General features: G+C 44.2%; 1 protein-coding gene across 2 annotated transcripts in view; it reads left to right on the forward strand.

Moving 5' to 3' along the window:
- ash1 (histone-lysine N-methyltransferase ash1) overlaps positions 1-21,173 on the forward strand; it is a 102,766-nt gene that overhangs the window by 24,879 nt on the left and 56,714 nt on the right. The window contains exons 6-14 of one of the 2 annotated variants that reach the window (XM_050189917.3): positions 1,708-1,866; positions 4,399-4,476; positions 7,575-7,682; positions 8,894-9,062; positions 16,504-16,552; positions 16,844-16,952; positions 18,581-18,735; positions 19,348-19,546; positions 20,012-20,120. In XM_050189917.3, the coding sequence (XP_050045874.2) occupies positions 1,708-1,866; positions 4,399-4,476; positions 7,575-7,682; positions 8,894-9,062; positions 16,504-16,552; positions 16,844-16,952; positions 18,581-18,735; positions 19,348-19,546; positions 20,012-20,120 (1,135 nt within the window). The remainder of the gene's footprint in view (positions 1-1,707; positions 1,867-4,398; positions 4,477-7,574; positions 7,683-8,893; positions 9,063-16,503; positions 16,553-16,843; positions 16,953-18,580; positions 18,736-19,347; positions 19,547-20,011; positions 20,121-21,173) is intronic. The other variant, XM_050189918.3, reaches the window with a different exon arrangement.

Here is a 21,173-nt window from a genome sequence, read left to right on the forward strand (position 1 = left end):
GTTGTTGCTACTTAGACGGCAACTTATGTGGGAATTTTAGTTAGAAGAGCTATCAGGAATGGCTGCCACAAGCTGATTGGACAATATCAAATTCAACTTGTCAATTATTTATTTGCCAGTACACTGGCAATGTGATTTCACACTGGGCAAAAAAAGAACTGGTGTCAATTTATGATGGCAAATCACAGTACCTTGCTTCACCATTCTGAACAATTGCATTGTGCATTACATTGTTAGGTGAAAGAGTTGACAAATCAATCAATCAGTCGGTTTGCTTCCAGTTTGTAGAAAACTGAGGGTGGCAAGAGAAACGCATTGTCGCAGCTTTGCTTGGCAGGCCTCGCCTCCCCTGATGTCATCGGCATACACAGTTGCTTATTACTTGCACAGTAAAGCTGTGTAGTAATAATAAATAAGTAGTAACATTTTTTTATTTGGATGCACCATCACGCGGCATCACACTATATTCGCTGTCACATTATTTTTGGGCAGGGCATGTGATAGGTGTTGATGTTGCAATGATACTTGGGTTTGTGAGAGTTAAAGTTTTCATGCTTGTCTTTAACAGGTGATATGGAGGAGTATCGAAACACATAAGATGGATAATTTCACAGTCTTTATATGTAGTAGTGGAGATGTCAAGTTCAGGACACTTAAGTTTTACTCTTGAGCTTTAGTAATGTAACCATTCTAATTCGATTTATTTTTGCATTTTGTCAGCAGCTCGAGTGTTCCTTTGTTGGTTTCTTTATTCATTTATTGGCATGAGTGACTACTAGAGCAGCTTAGCACTTTTAGTGTCGTGGATTGATGGACTGCAGGAACAGGAAAATATAAGGGAAAAGGGATGAACACAAATTAATATATAGCTTGAATGAGCAGAAGAATAAACTTTATTGTACGAAGGAACTCCATGTGGTTAATCTTGGGTGGAGCCCTCTTGTAGAGCCCTACTGGCTGCAGCGGCTTGCCGGGCCTGGTCCAGGGTCACTAGTTGGCTTCCCAGTGCCCGTTCAGAAAGCCAAGAAATGTGCAGAAGTATGCAGTTGATTAAATGACAAAACCCTTCTGGGTACATTGATGAATTTAGTGTATTGGGCAAGTCCAAGTAATCTGAATTATCAACATATTATAAACTAGTAAAGAATGAAGGACATTGGTGAAATACTGTAAACAAAATGTTAGGTAGGCCAAGGCAGTTGTAAATTCTTGCCGATATTGTACTGGACATTTATGAAGTAATGGGTGAGTCAAGCAATAGTTTCCAACGGCAAGCATTTCATCAGCAGAATTGGCCAGTTATGGATGACAGGCAATTTTAAAAAAATGGGATAGAGAGTAGCAAACAGAATAGTTGCACACGAGACCCTGCTTTCTTTTGGTTGCAGTAAGGCACGAATTTCTAGCATTTAAATGTGATTGCTTGTGACACCAGATAGTCGAAGAACTAACTCCTGCTGTTAAGTTGTCAATGTTCTCATTGAACTGTGCTTTGAAACATGCTTTTATTATCTACTAGTTGTGTGCGTTTCAGCTACCATACCTGTGTGTGTGTCTGGAACTACATTGTGTTATTGACAGTTAGGACTGTGCACTCCACATAACAGGAAGGTGTTATTACTAGAGCTCAAACATTGGTTTTTCCTTACGTAGTTGCATTCACACTTAATTTTGGTTTGAAATGCTCATGTGAGACTTCTTACTTAGCGAACCACATGAAGATGACACGCCTGTGGTGACAGTGACAAAGCCTTCAACTGGTGGTGGTGCACATCGTACCCGACGGCGGAGACGACGCGAACACCAGCTGCCAAAGAAGAAGTACCTGAAGGCAGGACTTTATTCAAGCTGCTTTAAGGAAGACGGGTAAGTATATGACTTCCTTTCTGTCGTCTTTTTGTGGAACTGTTTTGCTGTCTGCACTCTGCAGCAGTGCCATCTAGCATAAAATTGTAGCATGGCATTGAAGGGGCACCAAAGGCAAGCAACAAGTCAATTTAAATTGATAGATGACCTTTCTGAAATGGTGCAATTTATTTATTACCATATATATTTTTTTATTTCAAGAGATGATGGCTGCACAGTTATTGTGCAGTTCAGGTCATTGGCAATGAACATCTGTTCTTAGGTAGCTGTGTGATTTCGCACATGCTCTACTGATTACTACGGCCTGCTTTGAGTGAAAGGCCTGCTGTAAGAGTTGTAGGGCGATCCCACCGCTGGCATCCAGTTGCCATGGTTGGAGTCGGGCATGAAATAGATGGTAGCTGGCCCATGCCGTCGTCCAACTTATCCATGCTGAAGACGTTGTTGAGGGGAAGGACTGCTTCTCATCGAGAATGAGGAATATGGGATTTATTTACAGTATGTACATGAGAATGTTACAGTTCATCAGTCTAACATGACTGAAAGAGGAAGGCACACTCAGCAGCCGCACAACAGCTGCTTATAAACACTCTGTCCTCCCTAGATCCCTAGGTGAGGGAAGAACGGCCGTGGGGGAACCTGCTACCAATTCAGAGCGTTCAAAGTCATCGTAGCTGACCTGCCTTTTTGGGGGGGGGGGGGGAGGGGGTTTACACACACGCACTTCCGCACAGGTTTCACTGACCGCGCCGAGGTAACTGGGTTCTCGCAACAGGGTGCTTGACCTGAGCAGGCGCCTCTTAGTCCCCGAGCTGACCTCGCACAGTGGCCGTGGCGGCTGTCCATTGTCTGGCATCTTCAAAGGCCCGTGAGAAGGCACTGCAAAGCATCTCCTTCCAGGAATTTCCCTGCTTCAATCGAACCGTGAAGGCGTTGGCGATTCCACTAACAATACTTGCTCCGCTGACCGCGTTTATTCATAGCGGCGCCAAGGGGTGTTGATGCGGCACATCGTCGTCCCTACAAAACGAGTCACCACGGCAGGTGGGGAAGGCTTCCGTGGTCGCTTCGGGGAAGCTCGCCACGCTCGCAGCTGCGGCTGGCTGGGAAAATTTTGTAGATCGGTACCCTTGCAGTCCGTTCATAACACTGCACAGAGCAGCTGGGGCAGTCATGCAGAAAGTGCTGACTGCGCAGTGTGAAGAGATAGCACTAGTTAGTTGCTCTATAGTAGAATTGCATGAAATAAGGCAAACTGCATTTTTTCACATTGAAATGCAATGCAATTTAGCTCTTTATTATATGTGTTAAAAAAAATACCTTTTATAAACGAAACATATTACATCATGAAAGCTGGTGCCATATTTTCACCCCGGTGGGGCTGTTTTCATCCCAAGTTTAGGTCATTTTCTTTATGAAACCTCTGTTCTCATTAAAAGGGATGTTTTGGACACCTTGAAGCACTAATCTATCATAGAAATGCTTCTGGTTGGGCTAGTTCGTGATGCATAGCTATTAGAAGAGGACCGTAAATCACTGAGAAGAACGCTGAGAAAGAAGACAGAATGAGTGCCACTACCAACTGTTTTATTAGGCCTTCAAAATGACCTTTATAGTGTACAAGAATTTGAAGACATTTCCTTTTTTCAAATGTTTTCGTGTGGTTCTATGCATGTCTTCAAATTCTTGTGCACTATAAAGGCGATATTGAAGGCCTAATAAAACATTGGTAGTGGTGCTCGTCCCGTCTCCTGCCTCTGTGTGTTGTTAATTTGTGCTCTCCTTCCAATAATTAATCTATCACATTTACTCAACTTAATATTTGCCTTTTGTGCCCCCTTAGCTATAAAAATAAAGAAATAAAAATAAAAAGAGAATGGAATGAGTCGGTGCTGTTGGGAAACATTTCGAGGCCTGCAACAATTAAAGAATTGCTAAGAAAAATGTCAAAATTCTTATCTCGAGGGAAAAGGATCAGAAGAGTGCAGTAACAAGAAGTGAAGCACATTGTTGAGTAAGATGAGCAGCAATCTGTTATTTATTTCACTTGCATATGTTGGATTTCTTTTTGTGTTTGTTGCTCTGTGCATTTATTGGAAAATGCTGGTCACTATGGGAACCAAAGAAAACATGAAATGGACACGCGTATATTTAGAAAATGTGTATAAGCTTTAAAGTATGTCGAAGGCATTATACTAATAAGTCAAGAGAAAGGATAATTTTCTTGCAGAAATGGTAGAGCCTGAGGTTGACTTCTACACTGCACCAAGATAAAGGGAAGGGGAGAGGAAGAGGGTAATGAGTGGTGACAGTGTGGATGCAAACTGGAAAGACTGGTGTTGGTTTGTGTTGCAGAAATTGCTTGAGAGGTTTTTGTTTAACAGCCGTTAAGCATTTCTAAGTGCTGGGATATTTTCCTTTGTCACCAACCCAGGTTGTGCAGTGATACCATTTGTTAAACATTTGGAACAAGTAAAAACCTAGTAGCGCTTACAATGAATGGTTATTGTTGTGTTGTATACTTGACTGCAGAAGTTTGTCGAAGGATGGTGTGGAGGTTGGAAGCACAGAGACTTCACTGCCAGAACAGCTCAGTACACTGAATCTAAAGTAAGTTGCCAATGCAATTTATGTACTGGATGTTGATCTTTCGATGCTCTGTAATGGTGATGTTCAGATATGCCCTATTCATGCGGGTGTGATTATGATTACTAAAGGGAATCACACCATTTTGGTCTCTGATTACAACAAGAATCCCAGTCATGCCCTGCTGCCCTTATTTTAATGTAGCCTGCATGGTTCAATATTTTATGCTAGTAAAATTAGTTCTTGTTTCATCAGATGGCATTTTATTATGTCGGATGGCATTTTATTTCGTTGCATGCAGTCTCCACAACCAGTGCAAGTTAGTAGATTATTCTCTGGCATATTTCTGAAGCGTGGAATTTTCTGAAGCCAAAGTAATAATTTAGAAAGGCCATACCATTCGACACACCTAAGCCCCAATCTTGTTAATTTTGCACTTTAATCTTTAATCTTTGGTCCAAACAAAAGCAGTTGGATGAAACTAAGCTTTTGTTTTTGTAATAAGAGCAGTACTACAGCATTTAGCTGAGCACAGTGGCACCTAGGGAGTCAATACATAGTAAAACTATGCTATCAGTAAACAAGCACTCCCATCCTGATTTAGTTTTTATGTTTTCTGTGGCAATAAATTCATGGTGCAATAAACATCTAAATAAAAGAAATGTATTGTTATCCTAGCAGGTTATTAGGGCTATTCCCGGAATGCATACCTTGGGAGCAATGGGAAGGCTAAAGGCTGCATTCTAGGCACTCAGTACCAAAGCTGCACTGCCAACTTGGACATCTTCTGGGGAGTTCCCTGTCAACTGCCATTTATTGCTACTGTTATCCATGGCAATGACTAACGGGGATAATAAAATAAAACCAGAGGAAGCTGATTCATAATTGTGTGCAGTGTAACATAAATGATAACAGTATTGTCACCATTTGTTGCTTGTTAAAGCACATGTTGAATTTTAAAGCAATCTCATGTGCTGAAGTAAAGTTTCGGTGACTCTGCTTGTGCAAAAATTGTGCAAATAAACATTAACGTCACTTCTGACTGCATTGCACTACAGCCTTTGCGATTCCTGATGAGAGATGTAATCACCTCATGAACATTGCCTGGAGTGAGTGCTGTGCAGAGTTTCAAATGCACAAATTATCACTGTAAAAATGTGACAGTGGTACTACAAAGTGTGGAAATACAAACTTGGTGGTGCAAAATTAATCCAGACTTCGCAGTCTGCAGAAGCTTTGCAGAAGCGTAGCATTTCCTTCAGTGTCACAGAAAGTTGCCGTCTGGTAAATATATGTGCTCTAAACTCGCATTTACAACTAGAATACATCCGTTTTTTTACACCTACAGTGTATATTTGTGGCTGTGTTCAGTCATGTTATGACTGAATTAACACGGCAAGCTGGGCGAGTTGGTGATTGTACATGTTCCTATGGGTGGGCAGCGCAACCTGGACGAAAGATGAGAAGCAGTACACAATACAAGCGCAGTCCAGGTTGTGCTGCCCACCCATAGGAACATGTTATGACTCCTAACTTTGGCGTAAAGCAAAAAGGATATAACGAGCCTATGGAGTCTATCTACTTAAGTTTGCTTTCTTGCAAGGTAACTTGCTCTTGCAAGGTAATTTGCTTTCTTGCAAGGTAAGGCAGCATATTTTAGATTTTTGGAAATGTGCACATGTGTGCCCATTTTCACAAACTTATCTTTCATAAGTCTTGCCTGCGATTGGCCACCACTGCAGTGATTTTTGCATTATCACCTGGATCACGGTTGGGAATGACAGGTGCGTGAAACACATCTTGATCGATGTTATGAATAATGGGTGCCTGGAACTGGCTGACGAGCAAATGCCCTTATGTAAGTGAGGTTTTTTGAATACAGGCCTTAGTGCTTCTGCTGAGGGGAAGATGTTAATGTGACTTCTATGATGATGTTGCACACAACTGTGAAGTGTATGTGTGGCCTTCAGCCGTGTACATAGAATGCAACCTTGGCACCTTGTCTTAACTGTATTTAGGCCAGTGTGGCTATTGGTTAGTTAAATGTGTGTACGGAGAAGCAAAAAGAGTCTCTGCAGGTGGCATGTTGCCTGCTTGAGTGCTTAAATGTGGATGAGTGTGCTAACAGACATTGGTTCTTTATGAATGACTTTGTGTTTATGGCACGTGCAATGAATGTGTGTGCTTAGAAGTTGCAAGAATTACGTTCAGGACTTTTTAAAAGAATTTGTTCTAGTTTGCGCATAATTTTAATGTAAACAGTAATCAGGAAAATGAAGCACATGGAGGATACAGGAGGCACTGGTACTTCCCACTGAGTGTATTTGAAGACACTACTTTATGTATGTGTTTAAGTGTATGCCATCTGTGCATCTCAACATGTGTATGTCGCCTGCAAGAATTTTAATGCCTCCTACCTGCTCAGTGCATGCTGTGGGCATATCATGCCTGCTTGAAGCTTAGCCACTTAAGTTAACAACACTGACCATGCGCGATATCATTGCAATGCCTATTGCATGTTCACTGGACATTCGCTGGGTTGCAGTGATTTTTAATACCACTTAAAACTGCACACTCACCTGGCAGAAGCCTGATCCCCCACTTTATAGGCTCCTGCACTCCACACTACACCCCTATTAGGCAGTGACACCTCATGACTGATGTGGGTATTGTGCGTTAGTGACACTGTATGATGATTCCTTAGCAAAGATTTTGTAGCCAGGCAGCATCTGCTTGAATCAACTAGATATGGTTCTCAAATTACTCATGCTGGTCGTAAGGATCACTTTGGGTCCATGTTTAAATTCAATATCATCTTCAGTCAAAGGGTGGCACTGTGTTCTGTCCAGTGGAGTCGAGGAAGATGTGCTAGTTTAGTCCTGTTTGTGAATCGGGGGGTGAACTCCCTGCAGCTTAAGTGATGAGAGTGCACATGCTAGAGAGTTGCGGGCAGTTGCCCCCAGGTGGGCCTCAGAGCTGCATCTGCCCGGTGTCTTGCCTCTGCACCCTGTCACTTCGCTCTGCTTTCTCTTCCTCCTGTCCTCTCCCTTTCATCATTACTGCCGATGCCACTGCTGCTGCTGCTGCTGCTGCTGCTTGGGTGCTCTCTGTGCTGCCCTCAGCGCTGTTCTCTGTTGGGCAGCTTCACCCGATGGCTTCCACCTAACCACCACCTGCACTGTGCCCCCAGAGGAAATGGTGGCCACCACCATCAAAACAGAGCCTCTCTGGTACTGCTTTTGTGAGAATTACACTCTTGATGCACCTATGCCTCGAGGGCCCTTGCCATCTTTAAATGGACACAGTGCAAGTCTGTGGGGTCTGTACAGGCACTAGGACTAATGCTTCTGGATTACTGTGTTAGTTTATTAGCTATTGCGCTGTATGTGGCGCTGTTTCGTTGTCTTCCCCACACCTTTCTTGCAAGATTGGCAGCATGTGCCGCCTTGTGACAAACTGGAAAGAAATCATGCATGACGTCATCTCTGAGATTGTGTGCAGACTCCTAATCTCTGAGGCCAAGCCTAGGTGACCACTCATATGCTGCATGTTGGTCTGCATGAAGTTTGACTGCCAGATGTGTATTTCAGAGGCCAAGCCATATGCCACCCTTTTTGGTGTCTGTTGTGTGGTGGCACGCTTGTTGGAGTTTGCCCATCAGGTGCATCAGGCAGCAAAAAGGCACCATGTTTTCATGGCACTCGTAGGCAGGGTTTGAAAAGTGCCATTAAGTGGTGTTTGCTGTAACAGAGGTTCATTACTAAAATAGAATTGTTTATCTCTCACAGCATGCACTTTATTAGTGGAACTTTTGTTCCTTTTAACATGTTTCTGAGAAAAGTAACACTGACAACCATTGCAGTAGTTTATGGATAAGATGAAAAACATTAGCTATAGTGTGGCAACTTGCGTATCGACAGGGTTTGTTGATCTTTAACACAACAAATGTGTAGTAAGCAGCTTTTTGTATGTTGTAAGCCATAAGGTTAGTTACAGCGATACGAAATGCTTATTGATTGCTGTATTTGTTAAATGAAACGAAGTATGGCATAAATGAGGGTGTCAATGCAGATGGCACTTTATGTAACCAGGTTAATAAAACAGACATACAGATTTTATTTACCAGATGAAATTCATGGCACCTGCAAATAACTGTTCTTTCTTTGAATTCTCATCACTTATATACATTATGCATTGTAGACTTACAGCTTCAGCTGTGAAATAGCAAATTGTAACGCTTTGGCTATGGTGTTAGCTATCTTTTACATTCCATTTTGACCGAGGCCTTTAGGTAAGGTGTTATGCCAGCATAAGTTTGGGTGTGGTTGTGGATATCGACGCGCAGTATTGATCGTTGCCTTTCTCCGCGACTCTTGGTGATGCAGGGATACTACTGGATTCTTTGACAGCAATTTCTTATGGTACGTGTGTATATGTGCAGTGAGACTACCATGGAGGAAGAAGAGGAGAGTGGCCACACAGTGCTTGTGGAGGAAGAGAGATGTGTGGGCTTGATGCCATCGCCCATTCATGCGGGCAAGTACCTGCGTCAGAAACGAGCTGACTTCCAGCTTTCCTATGACATTTGGTGGCTGCACAAGAATAAACAGGTGAGTGTAGACAGCGCTGTTTGCACAGCTATGGGACGTTAAAAGTTTAATTATGAGAACTTTATGTGATGTCACTTTTCATTAATGCTAGTCATCCAATCTACTTATTGACCTATAATTATTGCTCTATAGTTAAAATATTTATTGGCCTATTTATTGATCTATAACCTAGAAGTCACTTGATGCAATGGAAATAAGTCTGTGAACCTGTGAGAAACTCCTTGTGAAGGGCAGCAGTAAGTGATTTTAAGTAAAATACCACGTGGACGCAAGCTTCACAATTATATATTTTTTTTTTGCATTAAATTCTTTCATTTGTGTATTGAATGCTAGCCACAGTATGGCTCTTCATGGCTGAGCTTAAATGAAAAGGAACACAACCTCATTAAAACTGCAGCTATACGCCATGCTAAGGCAGTTGCCAGAGTGCTGTGAATATGATAGAAACACATCGATAACAACTTGTGGCATAATCATTACCAGCAAAGAGATGTTCTGTGAAATCTGAGGTTGTGCATCATGCTCAGAAGCCTAATTAGTTTTTTTAAGTGTGTGCATGTGCCCTGATGTTTGGTACTGGCACCCTGTCTTGTCCTGCAAGCACCAGTTTCCACTATAGTGCATGGTTTTAGTGGGCCAGGGGTAACAGATGCAAATTGTAAAAGGATAGTGTGGTCAAGTGACACCACGCACAGTGTTGTCTTATTTAAAGCATTAAGGGGCAGCCAGGTTCTGAGAAAAAAAAAAAATGAGACAATAAATTTTCTGAGAATACAGTTCCTGGAATATATAACCTTATCATACTTTTTCACCCAGTTTCCCACTCAAAGTCATTTCGCCGCTCCAATCGCAGCCACCCTGGTCTTGTTTAAAAGAGTGACCCTCCACCATCGCCATCTTTTTCTGCCCATTGGCTATACTGAGAAAAGTGCACGAGAAATAGGCTAAATGCCCGACTGAATTGGCCACTGCGTGGACGTGACTGTGCTGTACCCTCCGATTGGTCAGGCTGGCTGGTATCATCTGCTAGGCCTGGCCAGACGCTTTCACGGCAGTCCACGACACATGCAGGATGCCACAACAGACAAGCTACAATGGCAGATAGTGCAAAAATAGGAAGAAGTTGCTGGCAGATAATTTCAGGAAACGACAAACATTGCTGGAACACAGTGAGGACAACGAAAATTCTACGGCAAGTGACGAAGTCAGTGACGGCATGCAGAAAAAAGGCCCAGCATCGCTGCTGGTTACTCCTACTGACAGCGCCCATGTCCACTGTGATACAGCGATGCTGCAGCAATCAGATTTGCGTGAAAATAAGATTAGGGCAGAGTGAAGGCTGCGGGAGCTTGCAGAAGCCGGGGCAATGCAAGTAGGACTTGTTTTAAGTCCTGTGCTTCACTATCGTCTCTCAGGATGCGTTGAATGAGCTTATGAAGTTTGCCCACTGCACAGATTGCGGCGGCAACGTCACTATCATCAAAGGTGAGCGCAAATACGACCTCACTGTGAAGCTGTTCCTTGTATGTGTTGATTGTGATGAGGTGTTGGCGGAATGGAGCTTGCTAGACATAAGTGGCTATGCATAAGTTTCACGTGGCATGCAGAGTACTGGTCTGCACAAGATGACTTGGCAAGGTTATGTGAAGAAGCTGACGCTCATGGCGATGCGCTGCCGAAAAAGTGACCACCGAGAGCGCAAAGTCAGTCCTACAGCTCTATGATGAATTTCATCTCGGGAATTCCGGCAACATTGCGGTATCACTTGACAGTTTGTGCATGATGCGTGGACATTCATCGCACATTGGTGTAGGAGACGTCATCAAACTTTTTGGCGGGTCTTATAATCTATTTCGTTGTGCTCAGCAATTTTTGTGCCGGTTGTAAGCAAGGCCCAAAGGAGGATGATCCTGCCTACCAAACTTGGAGGGCCAACTATATATGCCAGAAACACCCTGACAGAAAGGCTGGTGAGATGGAAGTCTAGGCAGCCTTGATAATTTTCAAAAGGTAACTAGAAAAAAAATTGCCTGTGGAACACAACTGTGCTCTGCAATGGGGACAGCCGCACATTGCCTGATTTGCAAGAGGCAAATGTGTACGGCTACGTCAAAGTTTAGAAGGAGGACTGTGTGAACCACGTCCAAAAGCGCGTGGGCAAAGCCTTAGACAATTTCAAAACATAAAGGAATTGCTGCAGAGAGCCTTGGTGGCAAGTGGAAGCTGACTCAGATAGATCTTGTCGCCAAACTAAATTGCCATTATGGTTAAGCCCTAAAATCTCGTAAAGGGGGCATAGAGGCAACACAGAAGGCAGTACTGGCCACTTGCTACGATGTCACATCAAATAATACTGCCTGGACTTGTTGGGCACAGCCTGTGCCCAACAAGTCTAGACTCTTAGTGGTGCCAAAATGTGGCTGCAGCAAGAGAACCTGAACCGCCTCATTGTGACAATTTGTCACCTCATGTGGGCGAATTTTTATTGCCTGTTATCAGCACCTCTCAGACACAAGGCCTATTGAGCGGTGCCAGGGGGGCAAGAACCAAAATTAATAATGAAAGCTTGCACACTGTCACATGGTCTCTAGCACCAAAGGAGAGGCACGCATCCCTTTTCACCGATGAAGCTGCAGTGACCGAGGCTGTGGTGCAGTTAAACGCCGGCAGTGCAAAGAGATCCACGAAGGAAGAGCTCAGCTTTAACCCTGGTCCCGCAAGTGCCAAATGCATGGACGAAAAAGACAAGCACTAGGAAACTGATTCTACTTGCATGTGTGCTGCAGCTGTTAGCCTTCAAGGAATACCGAAGAAGCGTAATTTTGATGCCAATAAGAAATCAGACTATGTCCCTGGTGGCTATTAGCCATTTCTCATTGTAAATACATGTATGTGCACAAATGTAATCTTGCTTGATTAAATCCTCACTTTCTAGAGTTTCACAATTTTCTCAGAATGAAATGTTTGATTTCTTGCAACCTGCAAGCGATAACATCTTGCCACCCAAAGCAGGTAGAACAAACTTTCTTTTTTCAGAAGTGAGCTGTGTAAAAAGTATGATAAGAACTATAATGTGACCACATCTTTAAATACTGCCTTAAGAATATAATTATTTTGCTCTGTTCTTAATTGTACCCACATTACAAACGGTAAAGTTTCATGTTTTATTATGGGACTTACATTGACCACTTTTAAAAACTGCTTGCATTGTTGCAATCTTTCCTTTTTGGACTATTGACCCATGCATTAAAATAAAATTTTCGTTTTGCCATTTTCTTATAATAGAGGCCTGAAACAATGATATTGCTACGGAACAATATGTGCGATCACGAAAAGGCGAGCTGTGCGAAGACGACGACGACGATGAGAAGCTAGCGCGGGCTGTTGCCTCTTGGCCAAGCGCAGCGTATTTTCCTGTAAATATACTTGTGCTGCCACGTGGGATGTCTCCGGCCCAGCTTTGCTCATTCGCGGATCACTCAGTAGCATCCATTGCAGTAGACGGCACTTCATCCGATGCTCCTCTACCGTCGCAGTCGGCAAATTGTACCATCGCTGACTTACAGAAAATGATTGCGCCCGACTTGCCATCCGAGCACGCTCGTGAACTCTACCGCGTTCTGTTTTCCTACCACAATATTTTTTACTTTAACGATCGTCCTTTGGCCCAAACTACAGCCCAAACATCGCATTAATACCGGCGATGCCCCTCCTATTCATCGCCGCCTGTATCGAGTGTCACCTGCTGAGCGTCAAGTTATTCACGCAGAAGTTCGCAAAATGCTTGCCAAGAACATTATTGAACCATCATATAGTCCATGGGCGTCACCTGTTGTGCTGGTCAAAAAGAAGGATGGCTCATGGCGCTTTTGCGTGGACTATCGGCACCTTAACAGGGTTACCACAAAGGACGTGTATCCCCTACCTCGGATTGATGACGCCCTTGACTGCCTCCACGGTGCTCGCTATTTCTCCTCTATTGACCTTCGCTCCGGCTACTGGCAGATTGCCGTGGACGATCTCGACCGCGAGAAGACTGCTTTTGTAACACCCGACGGTCTTTATCAATTCAAAGTGATGCCGTTCGGTCTATGTAATGCCCCTGCCACTTTTGAACGCATGATGGACTCCCTCCTTCACGGTTTCAAATGGTCCACGTGCTTGTGCTACTTGGATGACGTTATCATATTCTCCCCAACGTTCGCTACGCACCTCGAGCGCCTCTCGGCAGTCCTGGACGTTTTTCGTCGAGCCGGTCTGCAACTCAACGCATCGAAGTGTCAATTCGGCCGTCGCCAGATTACCGTCCTTGGACATCTCGTTGACTCGAACGGAGTGCAACCGGACCCAGGCAAGATCCATGCTGTTGCGCACTTCCCTGTTCCGAAGTGTGTCAAAGATGTGCGCAGCTTCATCGGCCTTTGTTCGTACTTCCGCTGTTTCGTGAGAAATTTCGCCGCCATAGCACGACCACTAACCCAGCTTTTGAAAAAAGACGCCCCTTTCCAGTGGGGCGATAACGAGGCCTCTGCATTCTCACATCTAATCGACATTCTCACAACGCCTCCCGTTCTGGCCCATTTCGATCCTTCTGCGCCTACCGAAGTCCGTACTGATGCCAGCGGTCACGGAATTGGCACGGTACTGGCACAACGCCAGCATGGCCACGACCGTGTTATCGCTTACGCCAGCAGGCTCCTCTCACCCGCGGAGCGCAACTATTCCATCACTGAGCGTGAGTGTCTGGCCCTAGTTTGGGCGGTTGCGAAATTCTGTCCATACTTATATGGCCGACTCTTTTCCGTTGTCACAGACCATCACGCGCTTTGCTGGTTATGCTCACTGAAAGATCCTACAGGAAGACTTGGTCGCTGGGCCTTACGCCTCCAAGAATATTTGTATACTGTCACCTATAAATCTGGCCGTCTACACAAGGACGCTGACTGCCTGTCTCGCTACCCGGTCGACGAGCCTGATGACGCCGACAGTAGTAGCGCCAACGGCATTTTCTCTGTGTCTGCCTTCGCTAACATCGCCGATGAGCAGTACCGAGACCTATCGCTGCGAGCACATATCGAGCGTCTGCGCTCAACACCTACCGACGCATCCGTTCGCCGATATGTCCTCCAGGGCGGCATTCTGTATCGATGGAACTTCCTCCCTGACGGCTCTGATCTTCTCCTCGTCGTGCCAAAACAGCTATGACAGACTGTGCTCTTTGAGATGCATGACGCACCCACTGCAGGACATCTTGGGGTAGCCAGCACGTACGACTGCATCCGCCGCCGCTTCTATTGGCCTGGTCTCGCTCGGTCCGTTCGACGCTATGTTGCTGCCTGTGATCCCTGCCAGCGTCGAAAAACACCTCAGGTGCTACCTGCCGGTCATCTCCAGCCGATCACCGTCCTTGTGGAACCGTTCTTTCGTGTTAAATTAGACCTGCTCGGTCCCTTTCCCACGTCATCCTCTGGGAACAAATGGGTAGCCGTCGCGACTGATTACGTCACCCGATACGCTATCACTCGGGCTCTCCCAACCAGTTGCGCCACTGATGTCGCGGACTTTCTCTTGCGTGACATTATCTTGCTTCATGGCGCCCCGCGACAGCTGCTTACTGACCGTGGTCGAAACTTCCTCTCGAAAGTTATCGCTGACATTGTGCGTTCCTGCTCCATTCAACACAAACTGACTATCTCATACCATCCTCAAACCAATGGCCTGACAGAGCAGTTAAACCGTACTCTTACCGATATGCTGTCCAAGTACGTTTCCAAAGACCACCACGACTGGGACATTGCCCTTCCTTACGTAACATTTGCGTACAATTCTTCCCGGCACGACACCGCCGGATTTTCTCCATTTTATCTACTCTACGGTCGCGAACCGACCTTGCCCCTAGACACGGCACTTCCTCCTGCTGCAATCGCAACAAGCGAGTACGCGCGCGACGCCATCGCCCTCGCCGACCGTGCACGCCAGCTTGCCCATGCGCGACTGACGGCCTCACAAGCCACTCAGCAGTGTCATTACAATGCCTGCCATCATGATGTACAGTTTTCGCCTGGTGCGCTCGTGCTCCTGTGGTCGCCCTCCCGTCACATCGGACTTTCAGAGAAGCTCCTTTCGCGATACACAGGGCCCTACTGCGTACTGCGCCAGGTGACGCCTGTGACTTATGAAATTGCTCCTGTGGGTTCAACCTCGTCCTCTCTTCTGGCATCAAGTGATGTCGTGCATGTCAGTAGGCTCAAAACCTACTACACTGCTTTCGAGTCCGATCTTTAGTCACTCCGGGACGGCGCTTTTGCAGCCGGGGGTAGTGCTACGGAACAATATGTGCGATCACGAAAAGGCGAGCTGTGCGGAGACGACGACGATGAGAAGCTATCGCGGGCTGTTGCCTCTTGGCCAAGCGCAGCGTATTTTCCTGTAAATATACTTGTACATAGCTTTTCGTCTGCGTCTTCCTACGTAACAATATGTGATTTTAGTTAGCTTAGTAAATAATGTGTCTGTACAAAAAATCAAATAATATTTGAAATCAGTATAAAATCCAATCAAGTTGTGTAATGTCATCAAGGTTGGTTGAGAAATAAAGAAGGCTCACTTTCAGAACCAGGCTGCCTCCTTAAAGCATTAAGTGAATCTTGCCCTTCATTCCGCTGCTGATATAGAGCCTTTTTTTGCAGAGCAGCTTGCTCTAGAGGTATGAGATGGTGCTTTCGGTGACAGTGATTGAATAAGAAACCATTACCTATTCTGCCCTTCTATTGTGCAATCAGCTGTCAGAAATCCAACTATGTGTTCACTAACGCATTTTGCTCCATTTATGCTGCAAAATGTGGAACAGTAGAAGGAAGAAGTGTGCAGTAGTTGGCTGCAAATATAGTGACTGGCATACTGAAGAATAGAATGAATCTGACTGACTAAGTCCATGGACTGCTGCTACATAAGGACTGTTTGTGTTGCTGTCTTCGCAATGCACAGCTTTACTTGAGGATAAAAAAGTTAGCTCATCCACCAGCGTCCTATCGCTAACCTCCAAAGAAAGGACTTCCACCCTGGAATGTCAGCAAGTGTGAGTACCGCTTGTTCGACAGTCACAAAAGGACACACCGGCACTTCCTGGCATAGTAAGTTTCTCGCGCATTATCTGCACACACACACACGCACCCCAAATCATACGCAAAATCATCATCAATCGCCCATGGGATCACCGTGAAAATGGTCTATACAATATTACCTGTTAAAAGTTTATATGTTCAGGATGTTAACTTTGTTAAAAAGTGTTGCCGGGGACCTTTGATAGAAAATGTTGGCAGGGTATATGTTGGAATCGATCTCATCTATGCATAAGGTCTTCTTTTTTTCTTCCCCCCCCCCCCCCCCGCCCCACACACACTTTTCTTAATCTCACATTCTCGCACATTTTCCATTGCAGCTTCTTTATAGCTATGACCCAGTGAACAACTACAAACGAATTAAATCAAGTGAGTATTTTTGCATGCATTGTTTTGCAGCCATCATTTTCTAAAATTAGTCTGTTAGACACATTTTTATTGCTGTTCTTGAGTTAAGTCTGCAGAAATTACTCTCATAAAGAAATGGTGGTTGTTATTTTTCCATCTGCATAGAAAAGCACATGTAAGTACTTCAAGTAAGCCCTATGTTTGGAAGAACCTACTAGTGTCTTCCTCAAAACATTTAGCAAATCGATGTTATTTGTAGTAACATATGTTGCTGTACTTGAGCTGCCATTTTTGTTTCTCTCCTGCACACAGATGTGTATGTTGATGTTAAGCCGGTGTCCAAATATGAGGTCCAGAGCTGTAACTGTGCCCGACCAAAGATGAAGGTTGACAAGGGCTGTGGCACAGACTGTCTTAACAGGTAATGTGATACTACTTACGATGGTGATACTGGCACTTGCAGATACAGTAAAACCCCGTTTACTCAAAATTGTAAAACGCGGGGAAAGTTTCGAGAGCAAGTTCATGAAGATATACGTCCCTGGCTGTCTGCATAGACCACATAAAGCCTTTTGAAATAGGTGCCAGTAGGTGCCAAGTTTCTCGAAAAAGTTCAATGTACCAGAAGAGTTATTTTCAGCAGATCACTCTTGCGAGATATTGTGCAACTCTGTACCTGACACATTGGGCATCCACGGGTAACAGCAATCCTCCCACTGAGCCTAGCAAACACTCTTGCATGTAGGCGCTTGGGTGTCCAAAGCCTAGTCAGGTGAAATACCATGAAAGTGGCTCCGTCAGTGATTTGCGCTGCTTAGACACACCACCATTGTCGCACAGTTCTTGCAGTACAGTGAAACCCCAGTCATAAGTCCCTCGATTTTGCAATGCCCCAGCTCAATTGGCTTACAAAGCTGATTGAGCGGAGCGTGAGAGCACATGTACTTGGCTTCGTTGCCATTTTGCAGCAGACCATAGCAGTTGACAGCGCTTCGTTTGTGTTTCTGCAAGATGCACTTATCAAATGCAAAACCTACTAGGTTCCCTGCAGTGTTTCAGCCTGTGAAATTTGAGTGGAGCAAAACGTAAGCTGCGCTCAACTAAAACTGTCCATTATCAATGAGGTTGTGGCTGGTCGTAAACAGCGGATGATTAGAGTGGTGCAAAACCGAATGCAATTCACTACAAACTCGCATTATTGTCACTTTTTGGCGATATTGTAGGGGCGCATAAATTATGGAAACCTTTAAATAGCGACTATTTCCTGGCATTTTTGCGGTTGAGATTTTTATATATCTGGAGTGTGGCACAAAAGCATTTCGAGATCGGTGAAAAATACACGAGTTCACACCAAGCCAGGAAGAAATTTTGACTTAACCGATATTTTGAGATATCAGAGTTTGAGTTAAACAAGGGTTTACTGTACTAGGTTCTTGCACAAAGGTTTCTCGAATAAATTTTCAGTTCTTGCTTTAAATTGTATTTCTCTGGCTGGCAGCAGAAGTATGTAAAGAGCGGCTCTTATTTCTGTACATTACTGTGTAGCCAAGGCGACAATTTTACTTTGGCATTGCATAGTACTATATAGAATTGAACTAGTGCAGTGCAAAAGTGCAGGATACAGTTAGGAGGCAGTCTCGCAGTGCTGACACTCGCAGCCAACCACCTGAACTTATTTCACTATATATTCCGATTCCTGAAATAGAACGATTGTGAAGAATAAATGTAAAGCAGGAATGGTACCATTAGACTCATGTAAGAACTGCACTTTTTTTTCGCGTTATTGACAAGGTGTGGCTCTTATATGGGAATGGGCCATTTGGTCTTATTTATCTTACGATTAGTTCTGTAAACTTGCATGCTAAAAAACCCAATATAATGGGTTTTTATAGAACTTGACAATGTTATTTGGTTCCCAAAAACACCATAAAAGCCCAATTTGGGAACCCCAACACTGGAGCATCAATTGCTGCAATGCGACTACCCTACTGCAGGTGTTATTGTAACATTGTGGGCAAGCACATGACACAGTGCTGTGTGTGCATGCAGGATGATGTACGTGGAGTGCTCGCCAACACTGTGCCCATGTGGTGAGCAATGCGGAAACCAGAAGATTCAAAAACACGAATGGAGCCCAGGTCTGGAGCGCTTCATGACTCGTGACCGAGGCTGGGGAATACGAACTCGGGAGCCAATCAAGGCCGGTAATTGAGACCTTGCTTACATTTCCCAATCGGCTCTTATTTTTGCAGATCTTCAAAATTCTGCAGGGCTTCATTACGCATACTAGAAGTGAAAATGCCTTCATTTTCTAATATGCATTCTTATGTTGTATAAGTTCAATTTTTTTCCTAAGATTTTTGGCAGTGTGCAGTAGTTAGACATAGGTTTATATTTTTTTTATTTATTTATCAAGAACAATATACTGAAGCATTTCAGCTTTTGAACAAAGTGCAACCTTGTTTCACCTTGAACAAGCAGTCATCAGGGCCACAAATGTTGACTTGTATTGCTCGACATGAGTTTCTGCATTCTTGTGTAGACTGTGGGCACTGCAGACGACAGAAGGCATAAATAAAAGCATAGACCTCACTGCTTATTTGATTTCATGGAACACTTTGAATTTTCTTTCTTTCTTTCTTTCTTTTTTTCTTTTCTTTTTCTTTTTCTTCTTCTTCTTCTTCTTCTCTTTTTTTTTTTTTTTGCTGGACAGGGCGGTCATAATGTCCAAGCTTTGGTTGGTTCAAGCTGTCCTGGCCATTGTTATGATGCTGCCTCTCATGGCTGTGATTGGCGACCTTGGTGTCATCATGCAGGTGAATTCATCCTGGAATATGTGGGAGAGATAGTGAGTGAGCAAGAGTTCCGGCACCGTATGGCCGAGCGCTACCGCAATGATGAGCACCACTACTGCCTTAACCTGGACTCTGGCATGGTCATTGATGGCTATCGCATGGCCGGCGAAGGTCGTTTCGTCAACCATGCCTGTGACCCTAACTGCGAGATGCAGAAGTGGTAAGGCAGCACTTCTAACTTGGCGCGGCAGCATCTATTTACACTTGTTACTCTTTTGCATAAGGCTTTTGCTTACTAGATTCTTCGATGTAAGCTTTGTGCATCTGGGGGGTTTGTAGCTAGAATTGCGTTTTGAATATAACCTTTCTTGAATATAACTTTTCTACTTTCACTCTTGAATACGGGGTGAGCTCAACCACCAGGCTTGTTATGCAGCTGCTCAGTGGCATTGGCAAATACGGGTTTCCATGCATGAGAACAAATGAATCAGTGAAGCCATGTAGTAAAGAAATCCATATATTTATAAATAATTAATGAGTGAACAGTGGGACTAAGGCTGAGGAAAAAAATGAATGAGTGAATAACAATAATAATTAAAAAAAAGTAATTGTGAGTAGCCATGTCAATCAAGGTCAATCTGGTAGCTTTGCTTAACTACATGGTTCCTTCTCTGGTTGGTTTCAGGTCTGTGAATGGTTTCTATCGTGTAGGCCTTTTCGCCCTAAAAGATATTCCAGGCAACACTGAGATCTGCTACGACTACAACTTCCACAACTTCAACAATGAACGCCAGGTAAGAGTACAGAGATTTGCATTCAATACCTAAGTCTTGTGATGAGTGAAGGTCATACCATGAGTGAAAGCTTCATTTTTTTTTACATGTGAATGAGCTGATCACTTCTGATAAATGACTGTCATCGCAGTGCGTATGCTTATTCTGCAGCTTAATTGAATACTTCTGAAACTTTGTGAAACATATTGTAATTGTTGACAGCTTGCCAGTGCTTCCACGCTTGTTTAAACTTAGACATCACTTTTTTTGTACTTGACATAAGCTTTGAATTCCTTAAACAAAGCATGGATGGCTTTCTTGTAGGATAAGGTAATTTAAATCTAACCATCGTTAATGGTAGCTGCCATGAATATGCACTAAACCCTTTGATGTCTGTAAATGTCAGTTAAGTTGAAATGTTTTTCTGGCTGTGGTGTCAATCCATGTGTTTCTAACTTCTTATCTTGACATGTTTCTGTGCCGGACCCCGGATATCTCGACTCCGTTGACTCTGAAAATTCCAGAAAATAGGCAACGGGGCAGCGAAGGCAGCGTCGCTTGCACTCTCTTTTCACTCAGCGGCTGCTCACTAGCTGAACCAGATGTCGTGCCCGGCTGCGCTCCCCGCTTATCTCTTCCAGTTCTTTCTATCACCACTCACACGCACTTGCTCGGGTGCTCATTGCCACTTTGTCGTGGCCTCACACAGCAGCAGCAGCTGTAAGCTGGGAGTCGGGATTTTTCTTTTTGGTAGGGCACTGTCAGTTTTGTATCAATGTGGTCACAACGTATTTATCGTGACCTTGAGCGAGATTATCAGTATTTTTGAGCAGCTGCGATCAGCCCAAGTGCTGCGCCCAAGAGAAGCAAATATGCGAGCTCACAGCATTTCACTCAGATCATGGTTTGATAACTATGCTTGCATCATGCTCACATGATGGTGAAATGCAAATGTTGCAATCACTCATGGGCGTCTGCTGAAAGCATTACAGTTACGTGCTTCCGCAGTTCAGTTTTGGTTTTCGAAATGAAATTGTCCGGAATTTATTACAATGCAGAAAGTAGCAGCATCAG

The sequence above is a fragment of the Dermacentor andersoni genome, chromosome 2 (assembly GCF_023375885.2).
Source record: "Dermacentor andersoni chromosome 2, qqDerAnde1_hic_scaffold, whole genome shotgun sequence".
NCBI lineage: Eukaryota > Metazoa > Arthropoda > Arachnida > Ixodida > Ixodidae > Dermacentor > Dermacentor andersoni.